Source organism: Cnephaeus nilssonii (assembly GCF_951640355.1).
Source record: "Cnephaeus nilssonii genome assembly, chromosome: 20".
Classification (NCBI taxonomy): Eukaryota; Metazoa; Chordata; class Mammalia; order Chiroptera; family Vespertilionidae; genus Cnephaeus; species Cnephaeus nilssonii.
This window is the reverse complement of record NC_137091.1, coordinates 49320544-49347696: the sequence shown is the minus strand read 5'-3', so window position 1 is coordinate 49347696 and position 27153 is coordinate 49320544. Positions and strand designations below refer to the sequence as shown.

Here is a 27153-nt window from a genome sequence, read left to right as displayed (position 1 = left end):
GAGGGTCACAGGGCTCCCATAAGGGATCACAGGGCCTGGCTCAGCCCAGATGGTGGCTTTGGAGAGGGTCCCTGGAAGGAAACCAGAGGCTACATTACAAAGACCTTTCAAACTCCCCATCTCCCAGCTCAGCCCAGGATCTCTGTGCTCCCTCCTGAGCCCCAGGGGTGAAGTGACAGGTGGGACATGGAGCCTGGGGAGGACTCACCTGCCTGCACGTGGATGATCTGGCCCAGACTCAGCCCTGGAAGAGAGTTCCTGTGAGAGATTTGCACCTGGATGTCTGAGCTGATTCCCTTCCCATCAGGCCCTGTCCACTCGAGCTGCTTGAGGCTGAGGTTTCCCATGTACAAGAGGATGCAGCTGCCCCTCCTGCTCCCCCTCCACGTGTCCACAACTGACCAAGGCAGAGAAGAGCAGAGAGGATGGATGCCATGGCGTCTGCTCTGAGGCTCCTGCTCTGCAGATGGAGGAGGCCTGGGCCTGAAGGACAGAGATGCACAGGATGTGGTGGGTCAGGAGCTGCTGCCGTCATTCCGAGCCCTCAGAGCTGTGAACCCACAGCAAGCAGACCGCCCCGCCCTGGGCCTGGGTCAGGGTTTTTCCATGATGAGGCCACTGGAGACTCTCAGCCCAGATCTGGGGTCACTTCTGACTCTGAGGACCCTCTGCCTGGTCGGAAGTCCTGCTCAGAGAAGGCAGGACCCAGGTTCTCATCCTGAGTCCACCCTCAACAGGCTGGCCCTACCTGCAGCTCATTGCCTGTGTCCTCAGTCTCCCCCAAAGGGAATTCTCTTTCTGCCTTTGACTCTTCCATAAACAAGTACTAACTGCTCACCTACCACCTGCTGAGTACTTGTACCAAGTACAGAAATACATCCGTGATCCAGGAGACCTATTTCTTGTATTTTGAGAACTCTAATTAGTAGACTCGGGCATTCTAAGGCTAATGTTGTAATTCATTGTTGACAAAGGAGAAATTTAAAAAGTATGAGAACAACTGGGGACCATGTCTAGACTGTGTTTGAAGGAATGGCTGTGTGAGTAGGTGGAGACCTAAGAGGTGGAGTGATAACGTTTTAGAGAGGAAAGAACATTCTAGAGCCCCTGGACACATACAGACTGTCTGAAAGGGAGGAAGAGAGAGGGAGGTGGTGGCTGGTCATGGGTGTGGTGATCACCACACAAGGGCATGGCGTGATATCTTTAACCGAAAAGGAATATACAAGAAGCAAACTGTTTGGTCAGATCGTCTTATAAAATCCTATGTGCCACGTATTACAAATAAACTAGAGAAGTGCAATATTTGTAAATAAAAATATCAACAGTGATCTATACTAATAAAAGGGTAATATGCTAATTAGACTGGATGTCTTCCATATATCCTTCCAGACATCCTTCTGGACAAAGCCACAGTGTCAGGGGTCGAGGCAGAGGCCAGCAGGGGAGAGCACTTAGGGGTGATTAGGCTGGCAGGGGAGAGCAGTTAGGTGATCAGGCTGGCAGGGGAGAGCAGTTAGGGGTAACCATGCAGGCAGGCAGGTGAGCAGTTACGGGCCAGTGGTCCTGGATTGCGAGAGGGATGCCTAACTTCCGGTAAACTGGCAGTTGGACATCCCCTGAGGGGTCCTGGATTGGAGAGGGTGCAGGCCGGGCTGAAGGACTCCCTCCTCCCCACCCCATGCACAAATTTCGTGCACTGGGCCTCTAGTTAAATTATAATATTGTGTGTAGAGCACGGTTCCATAAGTGGCTTATGTGGGTTTGTCATGTACCCTTCGCCTACCCTTGGTCAGTCACAAACACATGTAGAGAAGGGAAACCAGAAGTCTCAGTGTTCCTTCGTGTCCAAGCTGGGGGCGTGGGAAGGGATTTGTGAGGCCCACATGGCCCTAAATGTTAGATATGGAGAAGAATGGGAGGGTTAAATGGCCCATTGTATGTGAGTGTGTGTGAGTGTGTGAATTATATGAGAGTGTGATTGTGTGTGAATGTGTGTATGTGTGAGTGTGTATGTCTGTGTTAAGTGTCAGTGTGTATGGGTGTAATTGTGTATGAGTGTGCATGTATGAGTATTAGTGAGTGTGTATGTGTGTGAGTGTGTGTATGTCTGTATATTTGTGGCTGTGTGAGTGTGTATGTATGTGTTTGTGAGTGTGTTATTGTGTGTCTGTGCATGTGTGCATGTGAGTGTAAGTGAGAGTTTGTGAGTATGTGTTTAGTGAGAGTGTGTGTTGTGAGTGTGTGTTTGTGAGTGTGTGTATGTGTTTAGTGAGTGTGTGTGTTGTGAGTGTGTGCTTGTGAGTGTGTGTGTGTGTTCTCATTGGGTAACTGTCTGATTGGATGGAAACAGAGGTGAGAGCTGAGGCTGGTGGGTCCCATCTGGATGATCATGAACACCATTCAGTTCAGAAAGAAGAGTCTGGATTTATCCTAAATTCAGTGAGAACATGGAATGATTTTGAGCAGAAAATGGACAGATTCTGAAATGAGGTTAGATACCTATGTGGAGGGTGAACTGAAGAGGGGAGTGAGGGTGTGGAGCTCAGAGCTCAGGAAGGTGGTGGACGTGACGGCTGCCTTGGGGGTGTGAAGGTGACCTCCCTCCCTGCCTTGGTGACTGGGGCACCAAGGGACCCTCAGGACAGTGAGTCCAGGGGTGGGGAGGGAGGAGCCTTGGGCCTGCCCAAGATGCATCTGCTCCCACAGGAAGCTCAGCGCCTCCCCCTGGCCCTGGGACACAAGTCCTACGTCTCACACAGGTTCCACCTCACTGTCTCTGTGAGCAGCGGGATCTCTCCATGTCCTGGGGGCCAATCATCTGAGTCATTTCTGCCCCTTCAGAGCACCTTTGAGGCTGGGTGTCACTCCCCTCTTTAAAATGTGGAGGCTCTTCAGGGTTCAGACAGGAATGACGTTCCTGAGAGTCTTGCTCAAAGTCAGTAACACACACAGACATACATTAAATATCAGTTGTGGTGCTACCATCTGAGTGGTTGAAAGACACTTGAGCAGGCTACTTCTTCCCTTGACTTCTCAGCAATACCAATGCCTTCCCCACAAAGATGGTGAGAATTCTTCTCGACTGAGATACGGAGGAAACGAAACCAGCCATTCAATGCAGATGGAGATGGTGGCAGTTTGAGAGATTAAGAGTAGAGACTCCTCATCCAAAGGAGCAGAAGGAAGACTCCAGATCAGTCAGACCTGCAAACAGATGAGACTTTGAGGAACAGGTGAGACCTCAGATACTGCTGAGCTGCCTCCTGAGAGCCCGGACTCCCCCTGAGCCCTCATTCTGGGAAGATGCAGAGCCAGGCCCAGGGCGTGGCCGTCCCCTGGCTGTGGGTCCACAGCTGTGAAAACCCAGAAGGGCAGCAGCAGCCCCTGACTGACCACATCCTGTGTGTCTTGGTCCTACAGGCGCAGGCCTCCTCCATCTGCAGAGCAGGAGCCCTCAGAGCCATGATGTCCATCCTCTCTGCTCTTCTCTGCCTCGGTCACTTGTGGAGAGTGGCAGCAGGAGGGGATGGACAGGAAATTCCCCCTTGTTCTTGTGGAACCTCAGACTCAGGCAGCTTGAGTGGATGGGGCCCTGATTGGAAGAAAATCAGCTCAGACGTCCGGGTGGAAAACACTGACAGGGACTCTGACCAAGGGCTGAGTCTGGGCCAAGGGACCGGTGTGCAGGCAGGTGAGTCCTCCCCAGGCTCCATGTCATCCACTGGGGCTCAGGAGGGAGCACAGAGGTCCTGGGATGAGGTGATACGATGAGAGTATTTAGGGCTGATATGGGAGATGAGGGGGTGGGGTGGGGGGAGGGGAAGGTCTTTGTAATGCAGCGTCTGGTTTCCTTCCAGGGACCCTCTCCAAACCCACCCTCTGGGCTGAGCCAGGCCCTGTGATCCCGCATGGGAGCCCTGTGACCCTCTGGTGTCAGGGGACCCTGGATGCCAAAATGTTCTATCTGTATAAGGAAAGAAAACGTTTGTTTTGGAACACGCAGACCCCATGGGAGCCCACGAACAGGGCCAAGTTGTCCATCAAACAGATGAACCAGGATTCTGCCGGGATATACTACTGTTACTACCACAGCCCCACCGGCTGGTCGGAGCCCAGCGACTTCCTGGAGCTGGTGGTGACAGGTGAGAGGCCCTCAGTGGTCCAGCCTCAGGCTCTGCCCTCAGGAAGGGGGTCTGCTCTCAGGGAGTCCACCTCTCACAGCCCAGCCCTGGGGGACGTGAGGGAGGTGTGAGCCCATTTAACACGCTGCCTCCTCCTCTCTTAGGATTCTACAGCAAACCCAGCCTCTCAGTCCTGCCCGGCCCTGTCGTGACCTCAGGAGGGAACGTGACCCTCCAGTGTGGCTCAGGGCAGGGATTTGACGGGTTCATTCTGACTAAGGAAGGAGATCACAGGCTCGCCTGGTCCCTGGACTCACAGCCACAGCCCAGTGGGCAGGTCCAAGCCCTGTTTCCTGTGGGCCCGGTGACCTCCATTCAGAGGTGGATGTTCAGATGCTATGGCTGTTACAAGAAGGTGCCCCAGGTGTGGTCACACCCAGGTGACACTCTGGAGCTCCTGGTCTTAGGTGAGAAATCCCCATCCCTATCACATCCATGTTTTGAGAGACCAGACAGGTTACTGGTATCTTTGCTCAGAGGGGAGCTCCCTGTGAGAGGGTGGGGTAAGGCAAAAATTCAGGGCTTTTTGATCAGAGACACTGAGTGTGAGAGACACAGTGACACCTATGGGCCAGGCCAGGAGAAGGGGTTTATGGGAGGAGCAGCCCCTGAATCTGGGAAGCCCTCCCTCCTGATCCAGCAGGGCCCCATCGTGGCCTCTGGACAGAGCCTGACCCTCCAGTGTCGCTCTGATGTCGGCTATGACAGATTCGCTCTGCACAAGGAGGGGGGACGGGACCTCCCCCAGAGCCTTGTCCTGAAGCCCCAGGCTGGGCTCTCTCAGGCCCACTTCCCCCTGGGCACTGTGAGCAGCTCCCACGGGGGGCCGGTACAGATGTTACGGTGGATACAACCTCTCCTCTGAGTGGTTGGCCCCCAGCGACCCCCTGGACATCTGTATGGTTGTGGAGGATCTAGTGGCTTCAGTAAGACACCCAGACTCTGCACAGGCTGGGCTGGGGTGGTGGGTGTCTCAGGACAAGGACAAGGGGTGTGGGCTCTCCAGGGAAGTAGACAGCATGAGCCATGGAATGGGAGCAAGAGGGATAGTCTCAGGGAAAACAGAGACAGACAGAGAGGAGGGTCCTCAGAGCGAGGCCTGGTGACTCTCAGGTCAGAACAACGTGGACAGGCAGCTCTCACCCTCCCTCCCTCTCTCTAGGACACCTGCCTGACAGACCCTCCTTGTCAATGCAAGCAGGCACCTTAGGAGAGAACATGGCCTTTCTGTCAGTCTTAGAGACTGAGGGACACTTTCCTTCTGTCCAAGAAGGGGACAGCCAATCCTCTGCTTTTAGATCAAAGTTTTCAGCTCGTCAGTACCAGGCAGAGTTCTCCATGAGCCCTGTGACCTCAGCCCACGGGGGGAGGGGGACCTACAGGTGCCACAGCTCACGCAGCACCTCTCCCTACTTGCTGTCACTCCCCAGTGAGCCCCCTGAAGCTCCTGGTCTCCGGTGAGTGGTCATTGACCCACTTCTTTCTTTTCTTTTTTTAAGAAATATATTTTTACTTATTTCAGAGAGGAAGGAAGAGGGAGAGAGCAATAGAAACATCCACGATGACAGAGAATCATGGATCGGTCGCCTCCTGCAAGTCCCCTACTGGGGATCGAGCCCACAACCCAGGCATGTGCCCTTGACAGGAATCGAACCTGGTACCTTTCAGTTCGAAGGCCAACGCTCTATCCACTGAGCCAAACCGGCTAGGGCTTGACCCACTCCTTTCTATGCTCAGTCAGCTCAGGGACCTGTAATGAGACCCTGGGGACTCCACCAAACAATAGGTTCCAGAGCCCCTAACTCTAACGCTCATCCACGGATTCCTGCTCCCCAGGTTTTGAATAAGGGGGGATCTCTCAGCCGTGGGGAAATAGGATGCTGCGGTCTTGCACTTCAGACAAAACACTGGAAAGAGCACTCAATTTCTGTATTGAGACAACTTTTTCTTTTTTTGGGTTTACATCTTAATTTTTTTCTCTCCTTTTTATTGTTGACAATATTACAGATACCCCCTGTTTTCTCCCTTTTTGGCTCCCTCCACCCAACACCCACCCTACCTCAGGCCTTTGCCATACTGTTGTCTGTGTCCGTGGGTTATGCATAGATGCATATAAGTTCTTTGGTTAATCTCCTCCTGTGCTTTCCTCCCTCACCTCCCCCGGCCCCCACTGAGATCTGTCAGTCTGTACCATGTATCCATACCTCTGGACCTATTTTGTTTGTCAGTTTATTTTGTTCATTAGATTCCACATATAAGTGAGATCATGTGATATTTGTCTTCTCCAACGTGCCCATTTTGCTTACCATAATACTCTCCAGGTCTCGCCACGCTGTCTTAAAGAGTAAGTGATCCTTCTCTTTTACTGCTGCATAGTATTCCACGTTGTAAATGTACCATAGCTTTTTTACCCACGCATCTACTGATGGGCACTTGGGGTCTTTTCAGATCTTAACCATTGTAAATAATGCTCCTATGAACATAGGGGTGCATACATCCTTTCTGATTGGTGTTTCAAGATTCTTAGGATAGATTCCTAGAAGCGAGATCCCTGGGTCAAATGGCAGTTCCATGTTTAATTTTTTTGAGGAAACTCCACACTGTGTTCCATAGTGGCTGCCCCCCTCTGCATTTCCACCAGCCATGTACTAGGTTCCTCTTTCTCCACAACCTTGCCAACACTTGTCACTTGTGGACTTTTTGATGGTAGCAGTTCTGGTACGTGTGAGTTGATACCTCCTTGTTGTTGAGCATTTTTTCATTTCTATTGGCCATCTATATGTCTACTCAGGTCCTTTGTCCATTTTTAAAAATTGGATTTTTTTTTGTCTTCCTGGTGTTGAGTTGTATGAATTCTTTGTATAGTTTGGAAATTAACTCCTTATCAGATATGTCATTGGTGAATATGTTCTCCCATGCAGTAGGTTCTCTTTTCATTTTGTGGATGGTTTAGTTTGCTGTGCAGAAGCTTTTCAATTTGATGTAGTCCAATTTGTTTATTGTTTCCATTGTCCCCTTGCCCTTGGTGATGTATCAGTGAAAATGCTGCTACGTGAGCTGTCTGAGATTCTACTGCCTGTTTTCTTCTACAGTTTTTATGATTTCATGACTTACGTTTAAGTCTTTCATCCATTTTGAGTTTATTCTTGTGTATGGTGTAAGTTGGTGGTCTAGTTTTGTGGGTTTTTTTTGCATGTACCTGGCTAATTTTCCCAACACCATTTATGTAGAGACTATCTTTGATGCTCTTACCTCCTTTGTCAAATATTAATTGACCAAAATGATGTGGGCCAATTTCTCAAGATTACTGTTGCTATTCAGGGTCTTACTTGGTTCCATGTAATTTTTTGAACATTCATTCTAGATCTGTGAAATATGCTGTTGTTATTTTAATAGGGAATGCATTGAATCTGTAGACTGCTTTGGGTAGTATGGACATTTTAATGATGTTAATTCTATCAATTCATGAACATGGTATATGCATCCACTTTTTGGTATCTTCCTCTATTTCTTTTTTCAATGTCCTAAAGTTTTCTGAGTGCAGGTCTTTACGTCCTTGGTTAAATTTATTTCCAGGTATCTTATTTTTTTTGTTGCAATGGAGAATGGGATTGCTTTCTTTTAAATTTATCTTTTTGAGAGTTCATTATCTATATATATAAAAGCCAAAGTAACCGTTATGACTGAACGACTGGACCGACTGGAACGACTGGTTGACCAGTTGCTATGACATGCACTGACCACCAGGGGACAGACGCTCAACTCAGGAGCTGCCCCCTGTGGTCAGTGTACTCCCACAGCCAACCTCCCTCAGCCCCTCCCCGCAGCCAGCCGGCCCCCATTGGCACCTGGCGCTAAACCCTTCCTAGAGACCTGCTTCTGGGTCAGGGTTTCATAGGTAGCAGAGCAGCTTGCTGTGATCTATTGAAAGCCAGCCCTCGACACAAGGGTTTGTCTTGCTCCCATCCTCTGCCTTCCCTGAGGGCCGCCCGCCCACCGTGGTGGCAGTGTGGCAGTGAGGGAAGGAGGAGGCTGGGAGGCGGGGAACCGCGAGGTGGCGTGGCGCTGAGGGCAGCGTTGGCGTCAGGTGTCCATTCTTTTCACACCCAGCCTGGCTACTGTCACCTCCTCTCCTGACCCCGCTGGGGCCTTCGGGCCTGGGCAGGGATGGGGAACTGGGGTGGGTGGCAGTGGACATGGCCTCTTTCCCAGGGGGGCAAGGGCCAGCTCCCTACTCAGGGCTGGCGGCCAACCTCCCATGGCCCCCCTTCCCCAGGCCAGCCAACCTCCCGTAGTCCCTCCCCCCGATGCACGAATTTGAGCACCAGGCCTCTAGTTGGTGGATAAAAATGCTATCAATTTCTGGATATTAATTTTGGATCCTGCTACTTTTCCAAATTTATTTATGAAAACTAGCAGGTTGTTTTTTTTTTGATGGAGTCTTTAGGGCTTTCTATGTACAATACCATGTCATCTGTGAATAATGAGAGCTTTACTTACTCTTTTTCAATTTGGATGCCTTTTATTTCTTCTTGTCTGACCGCTGTGGCTAGGACTTCCAGTTCTATGCTGAATAAGAGTGGTGAAAGTGGACATCCCTGTCGTTTTCTTGATCTTAAGGGAAATGCTTTTAGATTTTGCCCATTGAGTATGATGTTGGATGAAGATTTGTCATATATGGCCTATATTAAGTAGAGGTATGATCCCTCTATTCTCACTTTACTGAGAGTTTTTTTTAAATCATCAGTGGGTACTATATTTTGTTGAATTCTTTTTCTGAATCTATTGATATGATCATGTGATTTTTATCCTTTTGTTGTTTATGTGGTGTATCACATTTATTGATTTGTGAATATTGAACCATCCTTGCATCTCCAGAAACAGTGCTACTTGGTCATGGTGTATGATCTTTTAAATTTATTTCTGGATCTGATTTGCTAATATTTTGTTGAAGATCTTAGCAGCTATGCTCATCAGGGAAATTGGCCTGTAATTTTCTTTCCTTGTAGTGTTTTTTTTTTTTTATCTGGTTTTGGAATTAGGATAATGCTGAACTCATAAAAAGAGCTTGGACATGTCAATTCCTCTTGAACATTTTGGAATAGTTTCAGGGGGATAGGTGTTAGTTCTTCTTTGAGTATTTGATAAAACTCACCTGTGAATTCTGTCATTATTTCTTTAAACAGGTTCTCTGTTCCTTGTTCATTTTCTTCTTTTTGTATCCCTGGGATGTGAATATTGTTTCATTTGACATTTCCCCAAAGTTCTCTTAAACTACCCTTTCTATTTTGCTGCTCTAATTAGGTGTTTTTTTCTACTTTGTCAACCAAATCACTGTTTGAACTTCTTCCTCATTCATTCTACTTTTGATTTCTTCCAGTGTATTCTTGATATCAGATGTGTTTTTCCTCATTTCATACTGATTCTTATTCTTGGTTTCTATTTGTTCTCTCATGCCATTGTAGTTCCCACTAAGTTCCTTGTAATTTTCATTAGGTTCCTTGAGCATCCTTATAACCATTACTTTACACTCTATATCTGATAAATTGCTTGCCTCCAATTTTTTAGCTCATTTTTTCCTATAGATTGACCCTTTTTTTAAAAAAAAATTTGTGGGTTGTTTCTTAGTCTGTCCTATTTTATCTGTCTCTTTGTGTTTGCTTCTATGTATTAGAGAGATCTGCTGTGACTCCCCGACTTTCTGGGGTAGCCTTATGCCTTAGGTATCCCATGGTACTCAGTGGCAGTCTCCTTGATCTCTGAGCTGTATGTTCTAGGAATGCGCCATGTGTGTATTATGTGGTCCCTCCTATTGTAATTGGGTCTTGTTTGCTGTTGGCCCGTTGGTGTGTGGGATCAACCCTCAGGGAGGCTCACCATGAGGCTCAACTCCAACCACATGGTGCAAATGGTTGTGCAGGTGCTGACAGACAAAACAAAGAAAACAAAACAAAACTAAAAAACCCTTCACCAATAACAACATAAATAAAAAGAGTAAGAAAATAAATATAAAAGTTGCAGAGCTCCTGATTCTAATCCCTCACCCTTGGATTCTTGTTCCTCAGGTTTGGAATAAGTGGGATCTCTTAGACATAGGGAAATAATATTATGGGGTCTTATATTGCAGACAAAACACTGAACAATAGCACTTAATTTCTCTATTGAAACCACTTTTCTTATTAATACTGAGCTAAGGTGGGCAGCCAAACTCTACTGCAAAGAGGCTCATGCAGGTTCCAAATTCACAGATCAAGTCAGGCTAATGATAATCCAATGAAGAGACCAGGGAACCTGGCGGTGTGGAGGAAGGGCTCAATAAGGGACTGTGTAAAACTTAGGACCTGAAAATTGGGGCCTCTGGGTCACAGAACCTTGAAGGAAGGTTCACGTCTCCCCAAGTCCTCACACCCTCTTTTCATAATTTTCAGGAGCAGTTGACTCCATCAGCCCACCACAAAATAGGTGAAACCCAAAATCACTGATGGGAGAAGCTCTCACTTATGGGGCTGGGCGTGGGGGGTAGAGGGTCATGTCCTGTGAAGGAGAGGTGGATGTCCTGTGTGGACATCCAGGGTCCTGGGATTTCTCGGTTCTGCTCTGACATCTGTGAACACTTTGTCTACAATTCCTACTTCCAACCCAGAAGACTACACAGTGCAAAATATCATCCGGATGGGTGTGGCAGGATTGATCCTCGTGGTCCTTGCGGTTCTGCTATTTCAGGCTCAAAATGACACCAGAAGGACCCCTGATGCAGCCAGGATGAGAACACAGAGGGAACAATGCACCATTCAGAGTGGGGAGCCCTGGAGCATATCTGATGATCCCACGAGGTGCTGAAAGAGAATATGGACCACAGTTGGGGAAACTGTCTTCTGAGAACGTCCAGGGGAGAAGACGTGGTAGGCGAGGTTTGGGTGCAGGAGAACGCGGGTCATGTCCCTGTAGAGGACGCCTCCTCCATCCACTTGTGGTGCTCTCCCTCTCTCCCTGACCTCGCTGACTCTCTTCCATTGCCCTTCTGTTCTCACCCTGTGACATGAGGGTTCATCCCACATGGCTGGTTTGGATTCACATCTATATACCCCTTCATGCTGAGCCACATCCATTCCAACAAAATGAGGGATCTTCACAACCCTGGGATTTTTTAAACCATAAAGAACAAAGAACGGGTACCTGGTACATTGTGGGTGAATGTCATAATAATGCAGCTAAGTGACAGAAAGTGGACACAAAGGATCAGGGGTAGTGTGATTCTATTTATGCAAAATGTGCAGGAGAAGGAAACCCATAGAAACCGAAATCAGATTGGTTTGTCTGGGGTTGACCAGAAGGACAGATGGGAGGTGGACTGTTTGGTGTTTTTTGGGAGGTTGGTTATAAAAACTTCTTGAAACTAGATAGACATTGTCATTGACATTGTGTATTTACTGCATTCTAGTGAATTTCATATTTTAAAGGCTCAATTGTATGTTATGTGGCTGTTTCATCAATAAAAACAAATGCACGTAAAACATGCATGGTTCTCTGTAGCTCCCTTAAACCTTGGAGGTTGCCCTACTGGTGTCCGTGGAGTTTTATGGAGGCAGGACTCCCACCAGGTCAGAGGTGCCCTAAGTGCCTTAGAGACCAACCCGCTGATGAAGTTTCCACCTTCACTCCTGACTTGGGCTGAATCTAGGATCCAGGATGAGACCCACTATACCTGCTTCCTTTTCTCTGCTCTCATCTGCCATTCAACCAAGGATGCACTACAGCTTCTGATTTACCTTGTAGGCTTGGGGGATACACATGTGGCTTTCACACAGCCCTTCCCACCATACGTCTCTCATACACATGCCTTCACCAGGTCAGAAAATGACACCAGATTTTTAGCCGGCATGGCTCAGTGATTGAGTGTTGACCTATGAACCAGGAGGTCAAGGTTTGATTCCAGGATTCCATGCCTGGGTTGTGGGCTCCATCCCCAGCGTGGGGCGTGCAGGAGGTGCCTGATCAATGATTCTCTCTCATCATTGATGTTTCTATCTCTCCCTCTGCATTCCTCTCTGAAACCAATAAAAAATATTTTAAAAAAGAAAAAAAAATGACACCAGATGGGGGTTCTTCATGTGTCAGGCACTGCCGATCTTCTTAACAACCCTTAGAAGTGAGGTTTCACAATTTTGCCCAACAGGCAAAGAGGGAGAGGAGAAGAGACTGGCTCAAAATAGAAGTTCAATAACAGTGTCCCCAGGTCTTAGATTACAGCCTGCGAATTGTCTTCAACATGTTCTTCTACCCAAAGCATGGAGATGGAATAAACAGCATTAGACAAAGAGGTACAGTCTAGGGGACAAGAGGCGGTGAGGAGGCAGAAAGGACTCTGAAGGTTTGTTGGAGCGGGATGGAGAGCAGGGGCTCTGCCTACAGAAACAAGGAAGTCAGAGAGAGGAAGTGATAGGGAAAAGCAGCAGCACACACCCAGGCCTGGAGGGCGGTGCTGGTTGCCTCTGTGGGTGGCTGACAGTGTTGTAACATCCCCCAGGCCCCCTGTTCCTCTTGGGGCCAGCAACCTTGACACAGCCCCATTGGCTCCTGCAGGCAGCCAAGGTGGAGAGAGGAGGATCCCTCTATCCTCTCCTCCCTCCCCCTCACACACTGAACCAATCCCAGCATTCTGCCCCCCCCCTTCTCCTTTCTGTGATCCAGTTCTCCCCACAGACAAACTCAGGTGAAGGCCCAGGACAGCTCATTGGTGTGACCCCATCAGCCTCCTTCTGGTGTCCTCCAGCCCATTACTGTCGGCTCAGGTGTTTCATTCTCATGGCCCCCAAAGTTGCTGTCACTGACAATTTCCTGCACAAAATCTGTCCATGGGTCCCTCCTGACTCCAGACAGGGATCTCTACTCGGCAGTCCGTGCTGCTGAAGATCAGGCTGAGCTACACTCTCCAGCCCCAAGGAGGCCAAGGCCTCCTCCAACCAAACTCATCCCAGTGAACCTCCTCCCCTCCCCCACACACAACCCGTGTTAGGACCACATCGTGCCTCCTCACGGGGTCCCCTGAGCCCATCTGAACAGAGCCACCTCCTCTCCAAACCTCCTAGACCGAATCAACATACGTTTATTTCCAAAATGTATTCCCTGCATTTTGGAAATAAAGCAACAGACTTGGCAATAATCAATGTGTGAATCAAAGCAGAAGTGAATGTTTTAGGTTAAATGATAATGTAACTATTACACAGCAAACCTATGAAATGAAAAAATGAAAAACCAAGTGTTCTTGTGAGTGTTTGTGTGAATGTGTATGTGTGAGTGAGTGTATATTTGGGTGGGGTATATGAATGTATATGTGAATGTTGGAGAGTGATTTGTGTGTATTTGAAGGTGTATGTATGTGTTTTAATGTGTGAGTGTGTATATTGTATGTGTTTGAGTTTTTCTGGCTTATATATGTGTGTTCAAGTGTGAATGTTTAGCATGTGGGTGTTTGAGTGTATATGTGCGTTGGTGTTTTAGTGGATTGTGTACATGTGTGTGAGTGTATGTGTGTGTGTGTGTGTGTGTGTGTGTATGCTTGTGAGCATATATGTCTGTGAGAGTTGTGTGACTAGTAATGAGAGTGCATATGTGTGTGTGAATGAACGTGTGTAAGAGCGTGTAGACATGAGCCAGTATGAGTGTGTGTGTGCACGTGTGTGTGTGTTTGTGTGTGTGTGAGAGAGAGAGGGAATTTATGTGTGTGTGTGTGTGTGTGTGAAAGAGAGAGAGAGAGAGAGAGAGAGAGAGGGGATTGATGGGTGTGTGTGTGTGTTTGTGTGTGTGTGAGAGAGGGAATTTATGGGTGTGTGTGTGTGTGTGTGTGTGTGTGTGTGTGAGAGAGAGAGAGAGAGAGAGAGAGAGAGAGAGAGAGGGGATTGATGGGTGTGTGTGTGTGTGTGTGTGTGTGTGTGTGTGTGTGTGTTCATGGGCAGCTATACCCATCTGTCTGAGGGAAGCAGAGGTGAGAGCTGAGGTGGGAGGGTCACACCTGGATGATCATGAACAGCCTTGAGTTCAGAAGGAAGAGACTGGACTCACTGTGAAGACAGTGAGGACCTTGGAAGGGTTTTAGGCATAAACAGCTTCTGAAAGGGAGTGGCAAGGGCAGATGTGGAGGGTGAACTGGAGAGGGGAGTGAGGGTGTGGAGCTCTGAGCTCAGGAAGGAGGTGGATGTGACAGCTGCCTTGGGGGTGTGAAGGTGACCTCCCTTTCTGCCTTGTTGACTGGGGACACCAAAGGGCCCTCAACAGTGAGCCCAGGGGTGAGGAGGGAGGAGCCTGGGGCTGTGCAAGATGCATTTTCTCCCACAGGGCAGCTCAGTGCCTCCTCCTGGCCCTGGGACGCAGGTCCTACATCTCACACAGGTTCCACCTGACTTTCTGTGTCTGTGAACAGCAGGATCTCTCCACGTTCTGGGAATCAATCATCTGAGTCATTTCTGCCTCTTCAGAGCACCTTGAGGAGTGGTGTCACTCTCCTTTTTAAAATGTGGAGCCTCTTCAGGGTTCAGCCAAGAATGACATTCATGGGAGTCCTGTTCCAAGGCAGTAACACACACAGACACATTCAATATCAGGTGTGATGCTACCACATCCTGAATTTGGAGGACACTTGAGCCGGCCATTTCCTCTCTTGACTTCTCAGCAATACCAATGCATGCCCCACAAAGATGGTGAGAATTCTTCTCGACTGAGAGATGGAGGAAACGAAACCAGCCATTCAATGCAGATGGAGATGGTGGCGGTTTGAGAAATTGAAAAGCGGAGACGCCTCATCCAAAGGAGCAGAAGAAAGACTCCAGGTCAGACCCCTTGTGTGGAGTCACCTGGGTCGTGATAGACCCTTGCTGTGCAGCGGGGAGGTCATGGTCTTTCCATCGCATGGCGCTGGGCCAATCCGTGAACATCTTACCTGCTTCACAGCATTTGCAATAATTTATGCCAGATGGTCAACAGAACAAAACAAGAAAAATCAAGAGAGAGAAATTTTCTTCAAGTGGACACAAGAACATGAACATAGGGGGAAATGGACACAGTGGAATCACTAACATGAAGAACTTCTGTTCCCCATAGACTCCAGAGAGACAGGGAAGAGGATAATTGTGATGCCAAAATGAGACCACGGACTGGCACTCAGATCACTTAAGAAATATTGCAGATCTGTAATGTGGCAGCAGAGAGCAACAGAAAAGCAAGCAAACACCTTTATCAAGCAACTGACACTGACATGCCAATGTGCAGTGACATTATGTAAAGGTGATGAGCTGGCCTTGGCTGATGTTCACTGTAGTTAGAGCATCAGCTTGACCACCGAAGGGTCACAGGTTTGCTTCCCGGTCAAGGGCATGTGCCTTGGTTGCACGTTTGCTCCTCAACCCTCATGTGAGATGCAACCAATTGATGTCTCTCAGACATTGATGTTTCTTTCTCTCTCCTCTCTTCTTCTTTCCTCTCTGTCTCTCTCCCTTTCACTCTCTTTAAAAATCAATGGAAGAAAAATATCCTGACGAGAGGATTTAAAAAAAAAGTTGTTTTTTTTAAAAAAAGTTCTGAGCTTTATAAATTATTGAAGAAATAAATGTGCATCAAACCACAGGGTGTATCAATACCTACACTGAATAATGAAAATTAAAAAAGCAGGAAACATGAAGGGTTGTCAGGGATGGGAACCTACCAGGACCCTTGAGCCAGGGAAAGTGGAGGAAATGCTGAGGCCACTGGGAAACTGCTCAGCAGAATCTTTCACAAATGAGCTCTCTCGGTAGCCGTGGTAAGGTGTCCCATTGGGCTGTTCAGAGCCAGACATTCAGGGGCCGAGTCAGGATCAGATCCTGGGTCCCGCCCTCTCTGAGCAGGAGTCAGACCAGCAGACACATGAGACCTGAGGATCAGGTGAGACCTCAGACACTGCTGACCTGCATCCTGAAACCTGGGCTCCCTGTGAGCCCTCATTCTGGGGAGATGCAGAGCCAGGCCCAGGGCGGGGCCCTCCCCTGGCTGTGGGTCTCCAGTTGTGAAAACCCAGAAGGCGTCAGTAGCTCATGACCCACCACATCCTGTGCGTGTCTGTCCTTCAGGCCCAGGAGTCCTCCATCTGCAGACAGGAGCCCTCAGAGCAGACGCCATGACGTCCATCCTCTCTGCTCTTCTCTGCCTCGGTCAGTTGTGGACACAGGGAGGGGGAGTAAGAAAGGCGGCTGCCCGTCTTACTTCCCAGGATCAGGCAGCTCCAGTGGACGGTGCCTGATGGGAAGGGAATCAGCTCAGAGGTCCGGGTGCAAATATCTGACAGGGACTCTCTTCCAGGGCTGAGTCTGGACCAGAGGACCCGAGTGCAGGCAGGTGAGTCCTCCCCAGGCTCCATGTCGCTCCTCTTCCTTCATCCCTGGGGCTCAGGAGGGAGCACAGAGGGGCTGGGATGAGGTGATAAAATGAGAGGGTCTTGGGCTGAGCTGGGGGAAGAGGGTGGGAAAGTCTTTGTAATACAGCCTCTGGTTTCCTTCCAGGAACCCTCCCCAAACCCACCATCTGGGCTGAGCCAGGGCCTGTGATCCCTTATGAGAGCCCCGTGACCATCTGGTGTCAGGGGACCCCGAAGGCTCAGGAATACCGGCTGTATGCAAATGGCAATCCTTGGTACTTGGACAGACAGAAATCGCTGGAGCCTGGAGACAGGGCCAAGTTCCTCATTAGAGGAAATTATGCAGAGAGATATACCTGTAACTACCTCAGCCCCACGGGCTGGTCAGGGCACAGTGACCCCCTGCAGCTGGTGGTGACAGGTGAGAGGACACTCAGGGGTCCCAGCCTCAGGCTCTGCCCTCAGGAAGGGGGTCTGCTCTCAGGGTGTCTCCCTCTCACAGCCCAGCCCTGGGGGACATGAGGGAGGTGTGAGCCCATTTAACACGCTGCCTCCTCCTCTCCTAGGAGTCTACAGGAAACCCAGCCTCTCAGCCCTGCCCAGCCCTGTCGTAACCTCAGGCGGGAACGTGACCCTCCAGTGTGGCTCATGGGAGGGATTTGACAGGTTCCTTCTGACAAAGGAAGGAGATCACAGGCTCTCCTGGACCCTGGACTCAAAGCGACAGCCCAGTGGGCAGTCCGAGGCCCTGTTCCCTGTGGGGCCCGTGACCCCCGGTCACAGATGGACGTTCAGATGCTATGGCAATTTTGGGAAGTATCCCCAGGAGTGGTCTCACCCTAGTGACCCCCTGGATCTAACGGTCTCAGGTGAGGGGCCCCTGATCCCATCCTCTCTGAGCACAGGCAGCTGAGGGTCCCGCCCCAGGAGACATCTGAGCTTGGGTGAGAGTGAGGGGTCTGAGTGTTGGTCACCCAGCAGAGGAGATCTGCCCTCAGAGATGCTCTCACTTTTGCTGAATCCTTCCCATTAACTGGGTGGGAAGTTGTTAAGTGGGCAGGGGGAGTGTCTTCGGGAGTCACAGAGCAGATGGAGGAGAAGCGACCGAGTGATTTGGAGACTCCAGAGTGAGCCCCAGCCTCACCCCTTTCCATCCTCATTTCCAGGACCCTCGGGAGGCCCCAGCCCCCCACCCACAGGGCCCACGTCCACAGCTGGTGAGTCCCGGGGAGCTCTGTGCATAGGGAGCCATATCCTCAAGGACGGGCTTGTGTCCCGGGGGTGCTGGGAGTCCCAGGGTCTGAGGCAGTGATGGGTGGGGTGGTCTTGGCATAGGGAGGTGGGCGCCGGCTGGGGAGGGGAGCTGGGCTCATGTGGGGAGGTGACATCCCCACCCTTCCTACCCCATCCTCATCCCAGGAGGCCTGAGTCGGGCCCACAGAGGGATAAGTGAGGGTCTCTGTGGGGAGGTGGTGGATTCCTCCATGGGGACAGGTTCTGAACTTTGGGGCTTTAAAGGGTTTAGGCTCCTTTGGATTCGCTGACTTGGACACCCCCTTCCCCTGTCTGGGCCTCAGTGTCTCCAGGAGTAAAAGGAGAGAATCATTGTCCAGAGCTTAGACTTCCTGTCGGTGCTGGCCCTGACCTCCTGGGAGAGGGGCCTCAAAGGGAAGCCTCAGGATGTGATGTTATGGAGCCTGTCCCCTCTGTCTCAGTGACGGTGACACTGTACAGGATGGGACAGCAGGACAAGGGTCCGGGCCCCCAGTCCTCCCCCTCAGCTCAGGCTCAGCTCAGAGGAGGGAACAGGGTGGATCAGCCCTGGCTCAGCTCCTGGCTCTGCTGCTCCTGCTGTGGGGCTGGGCGGACCCCTCTCTCCTCTGAGTGTCGGGTTCCTGTCTGCTCATCCCTGGTCCCATCCTGCTCACAGGCTGCTGGGAGATGAGGTGACAGAAGGGCCTCACAGAGCTCAGGAAGCAGAGCCTCCAGCCAAGCCCGACCTTCCCAAGGAGGCGTCAGGGCCCCGTGGGTGGGGATGGATCCAGAAGAGATTCAGAGTGCACCGCTCACCAGGCCCCTCCCTGTCGCTGCTTTGCTGGTGGCGGGTAATGAAGAAGGACCCTCAGCTCCAGATGAGACCTGGATAGGCCCTGCAGAGGAGGAGCCCAGAGCACGAAGCTGGTGTTCCCCTGGGGGGCAGCGTGAGGACAGCACAGGGAACCCACAGTCTGGGTTCCCGTCCCAGCCCTGCCCCATCCAGACTGGGTGACCTGGGGCACGTAGTTAACCTCTCTGAGTCTCAGTGAAGTGGGTGGTGGGGTCAGCAGTCCCTGGTGTATGACTGCTGTGAGATGAGAGGAGAGGAGTGACAGACCCCAGCATTTACCTCACACACAGTAGGTGCTCAGTAAATGGCATCACTGGCTCATTCATGACATCATGAGGGGATGAGGGCTCCCCAGGTACTATCATATCTGATTCCTTTCCAGGAGACGTCCCCAAACCCTCCATCTGGGCTGACCCAGGCCCCATCGTCACCAAGGGGAGCCCTGTGACCATCTGGTGTCAGGGGTCTTTGCAGGCTAGTGCCTACCTTCTGTATAAAGAGAGGGGCTCTGAGCCCTTGGAAATGAGGATCCCACAGAACTCCAGCAACAAGGCTGGTTTCCTCATTGAAGCCACGACCCAATCCCATGCAGGGCTGTACCAGTGTGCATATCACACCACTGGTGGCATACTCTCAGAGCGGAGTGACCCCCTGCTCCTGGTGGTGACAGGTAAGGGAGACACCAGGTACCCTCCCCACTGTGGGCTCCAGGTCTCAGGCAGAGGGAATAAATTGTGGCCTCAGGGGACCCCACCCCTCACAGAACACACCTGGGGCATGAGGGTGACTGTCCCTTTAACACAGACCCTTTATTCTCCCTCAGGAGTGGATGGTGCACCCTCCCTCTCAGCCCAGCCAAGCCCTGTGGTGGCCTCAGGAGGGAATGTGTCCCTCTCCTGTAGCTCACGGGTCACCTCTGGCCCTTTCCATCTGCTGAAGGAGGAGAGTGTGAGAAAGGATATAAAAGGAGATACCCGCCTCCCCCCCATGGGGACTGAGAGGAGCTGGGAGGCGTCACAGACAGAGTCTCTGGTGAAGGACAAGGTCCCTCAGCTCAGGGTCAAGGGCGTGACGGGAGGGGTGGCTCTCTACACACCACAACCTTCCTCTCCCCAGGAATGTACAGGAAACCCTCCCTCTTAGCACAACTGGGACCTTCAGTGCCCTGAAATGACCGTGACCATGCAGTGTGGGTCTGAGATCTGGTTGGACACCTTCCACCTGCACAGGGAGGGGTCACTGGACCCTCCCCAACACCTTCGACTGCAGGACATGTCTGCACCCTCTCAGGCCAACTTCACCCTCAGTCCTGTGAGCTCAGGCCACCGGGGGACCTACAGGTGCTATGGCTCCAACAGCTCCTCCCCCTACCTGCTGTTCAGCCCAGTGACCCCCTGGAGCTGGTGGTCTAAGGAGAGCAGCCCTGGCCCCATCCTTTCTGTGTTCAGTCGGCTCAGGGCCCTGTCCCTATGAGTGTCTGTGACAGTAATAAACAAGGAGGGGGAGGAGGTTCCACAGAGCAGGGTCCAGCCCATGAGAGAGTAGAGACAAGACAGGACCTCCCACTCCTGAACCCCATTTCTGAACCTCAGCAGAGATGAAGGGTAGGGAGTGCAAGTGAGATGTGTGTGAAATGAGCAGGAATGTGATTAGACTGAGCAGAGAACACAGACCCCGCCCCCCCCATTCACCTCCCGATGTCTTCATCTCAGAATCTTGATCCCTGTAGTCCCAGCCCCCACTGGACACCCCCTTATGGACAGAAGCATCCTGCCTGTGGGCACCACACTGCACGGCCCCCTGTGCTCGCCTGGAGGCCTCCAGGCCCTCAGTCCTCACCTGAGAATAAGGAGGGACCCTGCAGGCCTCATGGGGACCTGGGGCCTCCTGCCCAGGCTCTGTGCATTCACCTCTGCTCAGGGTTTCTGTGCACACGGGTCTATTATGGCTCTTTTTAGAGAACCTTCAGGCAATACTTCAGTCTATGAGCTCACAATTTAGCTTACATTATACGGAGTCCAGATAGAAATATAAGCATTCTATTCCTAGTGCCATTGGGAGTAGATTTAATTCAGACATTTGTTATGGAGAACAAGTTCTTGTTTATATAAAGTCTTCTTATCATGCACATTTTCAAATGAAGTTTATGAATGAACTTCAGAAGCATGTGGCAGCTTTTTGTAAAATTGAGTGAATGCACAGCCCACTTAGAGAATTGCACACCTAACGTGGTAATTTGTGAGTAAGCAGTGTGATTCCTGTAGGTTTTCTAAATGGTAGTAAGTGCACATAGGCGAGCTCTTGTTTGGACACACTTATATCATGACCTGTTAGCCTCCCAAAGACTCTCTCCCTGTGGACTGCTTTTCAGTTGATCCCTCCAACATGCTGGGAAAATTAGAATAGCCACCAGCCCAGGAAATACCACTTTATTCCCGATGGCATACCTAGTTTTCTCACTTCACATCCCATAGGATGAAATGACGGGGTTAAATGTGCCAGAGTTTCCCCTCCGGAAAACAGCTCAATTCACACCCAAAGTTAGGTCAAGGCAAACCCGTGAAGAATTCTACATTTTATGTCAAAGGCACTATTGGCCTCTTTGTTCCAATCCGTTTTGTTTCATAGGGTTTCGTAGGAATGCTCTTTTTCTGACAGATACAGATCTGCCAGAATTACCTTTTCTCTGTGACTTATAACGACAGGAGACACATTACAAAGGCTTCTTGGTAGCCACCACTTGGCTATTAACCCAACAGAATAATGTTCATCGTCCACGTGCATTTTCTGAATTGTGGGAGTTGGGATTTTAGAATCATCGCATGGATCTTTGTGATGAGGAGAGGTCCATAATTTATGTTTATATCCTTGGTATTTATATCAAAATGGTGTAACAGATGACCATGATTTCCTACAATTGGTGCTCACTCAATATTGCAATTAGGGGGATTTTCTCTGTTCTGTAAAGTTTGAACCAGAACTGAAGACTTCCTTGGTTATAAACTTTGTTGTTTTTTGAAATAAAATAATCACATGATTAGCATCCACATACCCATATTTTTCATCTGATAAATATATCTACCACTGTAGGTATTCATTATTGTACAATAAATGAGTAAATTAAACAATCGCTAGATGAACAACTTCAGGTGAGGATGAAAATAGCAGACCCATGAGAGGAGGGGCCTGGGCAGGGTGGGGTGAAGGGGACCAGCTCAGACTTTCACCCCTTCATGCTCCTGAGATTCAGGAGGCCCTGACAGCAACCCCTCCTCCATGGACCCTGGGTCCCCAGCTGTGGAACACGTGGGATCTCTCAGCTCTAGGGGAATAAGCTCATGGGGTCTTGATCCTCAGACTGAACACAGAACACACAGCTCGTGTTGTTTCTGAATTGAGACCATTTCTTCCCTCACCCTCAGTTCTTGGGCACAGCTAACTTTTATCAAGTGACTCAGAGCAGGTGCTGAGTGCAGACATCACAGGGACGCTGATGACGAGGGGAGGTGGGATTGCAGGTTGAACATTAAAATTTTGGAGATTTGAGCCCACACAGACCTCTGAGACTTCTTTACCCACAATTCTTCTTTTTCCATCCCCAAGACTACACAGTGGAGAACCTTATCCGGATGGGTGTGGCTGGCTTGATCCTGGTGATGCTCGGATTGCTGCTATTTGAGGCTCAAAACAACCCCATAAGGACCCTCGATGTGGCCAGGATGAGAACACAGAGGGAACAATGCACCGTTCAGAGTGGGGGAGCCTTGGAGCCCATCTGATGACCCCAGAAGGTGCTGGAAGAAAATATGGACCACAGTTGGGGAAACTGTCTGCTGAGAATGTCCAGGGAGGTAGAAGTGGTAGGTGAGGTCTGGGTGCGGGGTCCCTGTAAAGAATGCCCCCTCCATCCACCTGGGTGCTCTCCCTCTCTTCTTGTCCTCGCGCACTCTCCTCCACTGCAGTTCTGTTCTCACACTGTGACATGAGGGTCTGTCTCACATGGCTGGTTTGGATTCACATCTATACACCCTTTCATGCTGGGCCACATCCATCCCAACAAAATGAGGGATCTTCACAACCCTGGGATTTTTTTAAACGATAAAGAACAAAGGACAGGTGCCTGGTACATTGTGGGCGAACATCATAATAATGCAGCTCAGTGACAGAAAGCGGACACATGAGATCAGGGGTTGTGTGATTCCATTTATGTGAAATGTCCAGGAGAAGAAAACCCATAGAAACCGAAGTCAGGTTGATTTGTCTGGGGTTGACCAGGAGGACAGATGGCAGATGGACTGTTTGGTGTTTTTTTGGGGGGTTGGTTATAAAAACTTCTTGAAACTAGATAGACGTTGTCATTGAGAGATTGTGTATTTACTGATTTCTAGTGCTTTTCATATTTTAAAGGCTCAATTGTATGTTATGTGACTGTTGCTTCAATAAAAATAAATGCAATGAAACACACATGGTTCCCTGTAGCTCCCTTATACCTTGGAGGTTGCCCCACTGGTGTCCGTGGAGTTTTATGGAAGCAGGACTCCCAACAGGTCAGAGGTGCCCTAAGTGCCTTAGAGACCAACCCGCTGATGAAGTTTCCACCTTCACTCCTGACTTGGGCTGAGTCTAGGATCCAGGATGAGGCCCACCATCCCTGCTTCCTTTTGTCTGCTCTCATCAGCCATTCAACCAAGGATGTACTACAGCTTCCGATTTGCCTTGTAGGCTTGAGGGATACACATGGGACTTCCACACAGCCCTTCCCAGCACACGTCTCTCATACATGTGCCTTCATCAGGTCAGAAAATGACACCAGATTTCTGGCCAGTGTGACTCAGTGGTTGAGTGTTGACCTGTGAACCAGGAGATCATGGTTCTATTCTCGGTCAAGGTACATGCCTGGGTTGTGGGCTCCATCCATAGTGTGGGGCTTGCTGGAGGCAGCTGATCCATGATTCTCTCTCATCATTGATGTTTCTATCTCTTTCTCTCCCTCTCCCTTCTTCTCTGAAATCAATAAAAAATATTTTAGAAAAGAAAGAAAATGACACAAGATTGAGGCCCTTCATGTCTCAGGCACTGCTGATCCTTATAACAACCCCTAGAAGTGAGGTTTCACAATTTTGCCCAACAGGCAAAGAGGGAGAGAAGAAGAGACTGGCTCAATAACCGTGTCCCCAGGTCTTAGATTACAACCTGGGAATTGTCTCCAACATGTTCTTCTACCCAAAGCATGGAGATGGAATAAACAGCATTAGACAGTCTTGGGGACAAGAGGCGGTGAGGAGGCAGAAAGGACTCTGAGGGTTTGTTGGAGAGGGATGGAGAGCAGGGGCTCTGCCTACAGAAACAAGGAAGTCAGAGAGAGGAAGTGATAAGGAGAAGCAGCAGCACACACCCAGGCCCTGAGGGCGGTGCTGGTTGCCTCTGTGGGTGACTGACAGTGTTGTAACATTCCCCAGGCCCCCTGTTCCTCTTGGGGCCAGCAACCTTGGCATAGCCCTATTGGCTCCTGCAGGCAGCCAAGGTGGAGAGAGGAGGATCCCTCCATCCTCCCCTTCCTCCTCCTCACACACTGAACCAATCCCAGCGTTCTGGCTACCGGTTCTCCTTAATGTGACCCAGTTTTCCTCATAGACAAGCTCAGGTGAAGGCCCAGGACAGCTCATTGGTGTGACCCCATCAGCCTCCTTCTGGCCTCCTCCAGCCCATTACTGTGGGCTCAGGTGTTTCATTCTCATGGCCCCAAACGTACCTGTTACCAACAATCAGCTGCACAAAGCCTGTCCACGGTTCGCCCCTGACTCCAGCCACATCCAAGGATCTCCACTAGGCAGGCCATGCTGCTGACGATCAGGCTGAGCTACACTCTCCAGTCCCAGTGAGGCCAATGCCTCCTCCAACCAAACTCATCCCAGTGAACCTCCTCCCCTCCCTGACACACCCACAACCCTGGTTAGGACCATATCGTGCCCCCTCATGGGCTCTCTGAGCCCATCTGAACAGAGCCGCCTCCTCTCCAAACCTCCTAGACCTGAAACAACCTGCTGTGGTTGACAGTGCTGTCTCCCCTGGACACTCTGCTGCAGTGAGAAGTGTCCCCACCTGTGGGCACCCCTCTGCAAGGCCCTGTGCTCACCTGAGACTTAGGGGGACCAGGCAAAGCTTGTGAAGAACTAGGGGGTTCCTGCCCAGACTGTGTGAAACTCATAACTGCTCTCTGCATTTTAAATCTTTCTTGTTGAGAGTATTATATATGTCCTTCTTTTTCTCCTCATTGGCCCCCTCCACCCAGTTCCTGCCTCAACACAGGCTTTCACCACACTGTTGTTTGTGACCATGCGCATGGCATATCCTATATAATAAAGAGCTAATATGCCAATGGTTATCATGCCCTTGCACCCTATCGCCCTCACGCCAGGACTGGGGAACCTGAGGCCATGCCCCCCACCCAGAGGGGCTTGACTGGGGACCCAAGGCCATGTCCTCCCTACCCTATGGGGCTTGACGGCATTGGGATCGGCCGGGTCTTGGTTTTGTGCCATTTTGAGGTGCATGTGGGTGGGAGGGGACTTGACTCTGGGTCCCCCAGTAAGCCCCAGACTCTGACAGGAGGGAGATTTTCATATACATTTTACTAATTTTCTTTCATCTCTGACACTTCTATTATAGAGAAAGGGCAAATAGCAATATTAAAATATTTTCTCTAATTAATTCCTTTTTAATGTGCATGAATTTTGTGCACTGGGCCACTAGTATGGATATAAGTTCTTTGGTTAATCTCTTTCAGCCCCCTCCTTCCTTCCTCTGATATTCATCAGTCTGTTCCATGTTTCTAATATTCTGGTTCTATTTTATCCATCACTTTATTTTGTTCATTACATTTCACATATAAGTGAGATAATTAATTTTTTCTCCGTCTAACTTATTTTGCTTATCATCATAATTTCCAAGATATTTTTGTACACATCTATTAACTGCTTTTGCTTTGACAACTTTTAAGCAGTAGTTACTTGCACATATAAATTTAAGTTGCAAACATCCAGGAATTATAAAGGTAATTCTACTCTTATTGTAATTGGGGTTACATTAAACTTATACTTTATTATGTTAAATAACATTTTATTAATATGAAATGTCTTAGAATAGATGCTTCACGTTTTTTTCTTCAGATTCATTTAGCAATTTTATTTATAATATTGTCCCTACTCTTATCTCAAGAATTGTTTAAGGTCTATATCTATGCATGTCTCTATATCTGAGGCCAGCCCATGGATCTTAGGTCACCAGCTGTTGCATAAATATAATCTCTTATACCCTGTTGGGTTAGCTTCCATGGCTCAGAATCCCACAATGAGCAGAAGGATTAAAACAACACACTATTGTGTGTAATGAGAAACCATATGTCTGCCCAGTCCTGAATTCTCCAGACAAAGACAATCTGTGCTCCAAAGAGATTCAGAAAAGAATCCATGAGAGCAGCCAGGACCCTTCTCCAGCAGAGAAAGGGTTCATGGAGGGACTGGAAGCAGTTAGGTCATGAGAAGGGGAGAGTGATGGGGACCCTGGGCTTGAGTGGCATCAACGCCTCACACAGCCCCACTTCTTTCTGGTTCTCAGGAGTAGCTGACACCATCAGCCCCTCACAGAACAACTCAGACCCCACGAGTGGTGAGTAGGAGACACTCTCTGTTATGGGCTCAGCACAGACAGTCATGTCCTGTCAAAGGGAGGTGGGTGCCCTGGGTGCACATCCAGGGCCCTCGGTGGACATTGTCCTGCCTTGACCCCTGTGACCTCTTTGCCCACAATATCCAGGCTCTCACCTCCAAGACTACACCCTGGAGAATTCCATCCGGATGGGCATGGCTGGATTGGTCCTGGTGGCGCTTGGGGTGCTGCTCTATGAGGCTTGAAACAGCCAGCAAAGGACCCATGTTGCAGCCAGGGTATGAACACAGAGGGAACAATGCACCGTTCAGAGAGGTGGAATCTTGGGAGTGAATCTCATGTGCCCAGAGGTTCTGGAAAATAATGTGAGACATATGCTGAGGGACCTGTCTGTAGCTCCTTGCAGATGGAGGAGTCATCGCTCAAGTGCAGGGACAAGGTCTGGACCTTCTGCCATTGAACTGTGGTCCTTTCCCTCCCAACCACTGTCTCCTTATCCTTGTGGATTTCTCCCCTCTTACCCTTTCACCTTTGCCCTTTAATATACTAATTTGGGTGAGTATAAAAGTCTTCACTCACAATTCACTCCTTCAGTGTACTTTTACCATATCTGTTGGCATTTTTTATTTGTAAAGGAGAGCTGGTGTACAATAAAGTCAGTTCTCATCTGTTTCCTCCACTTGACACAAATTATGAAGACACACGGTTCATATGTATATTCATGCACCTGACACTGCGTGTTCTCTCTGCTTCTCTGAAAAATAGCCGCCCACTGGCCCCTAGGTCTGTAGCCAATGTCATCCTCACCT

General features: G+C 49.7%; 2 protein-coding genes and 1 pseudogene across 3 annotated transcripts in view; 2 read left to right on the top strand and 1 right to left on the bottom strand.

The window, feature by feature from the left end:
- The window catches only part of LOC307116159 (leukocyte immunoglobulin-like receptor subfamily A member 6), a gene marked incomplete at both ends in the record, with an annotated part of 125991 nt that overhangs the window by 12349 nt on the left and 86489 nt on the right, over positions 1–27153 (bottom strand). The gene's annotated exons all lie outside the window — the stretch shown is intronic.
- On the top strand, positions 1010–5645 carry LOC307092438 (leukocyte immunoglobulin-like receptor subfamily A member 6; annotated as a pseudogene). The gene is made up of 5 exons: positions 1010–1040; positions 3861–4145; positions 4289–4591; positions 4790–5081; positions 5317–5645. The product of its transcript is annotated as a leukocyte immunoglobulin-like receptor subfamily A member 6 (transcript).
- LOC307092437 (leukocyte immunoglobulin-like receptor subfamily A member 5) lies at positions 16333–26589 on the top strand (the record flags this gene model as incomplete). The annotated part of the gene is made up of 6 exons (XM_079759735.1): positions 16333–16366; positions 16515–16550; positions 16715–16990; positions 17136–17438; positions 26294–26344; positions 26492–26589. The coding sequence occupies 6 exons, from the start codon at positions 16333–16335 to the stop codon at positions 26587–26589; spliced, it is 798 nt and encodes a 265-aa protein (XP_079615861.1).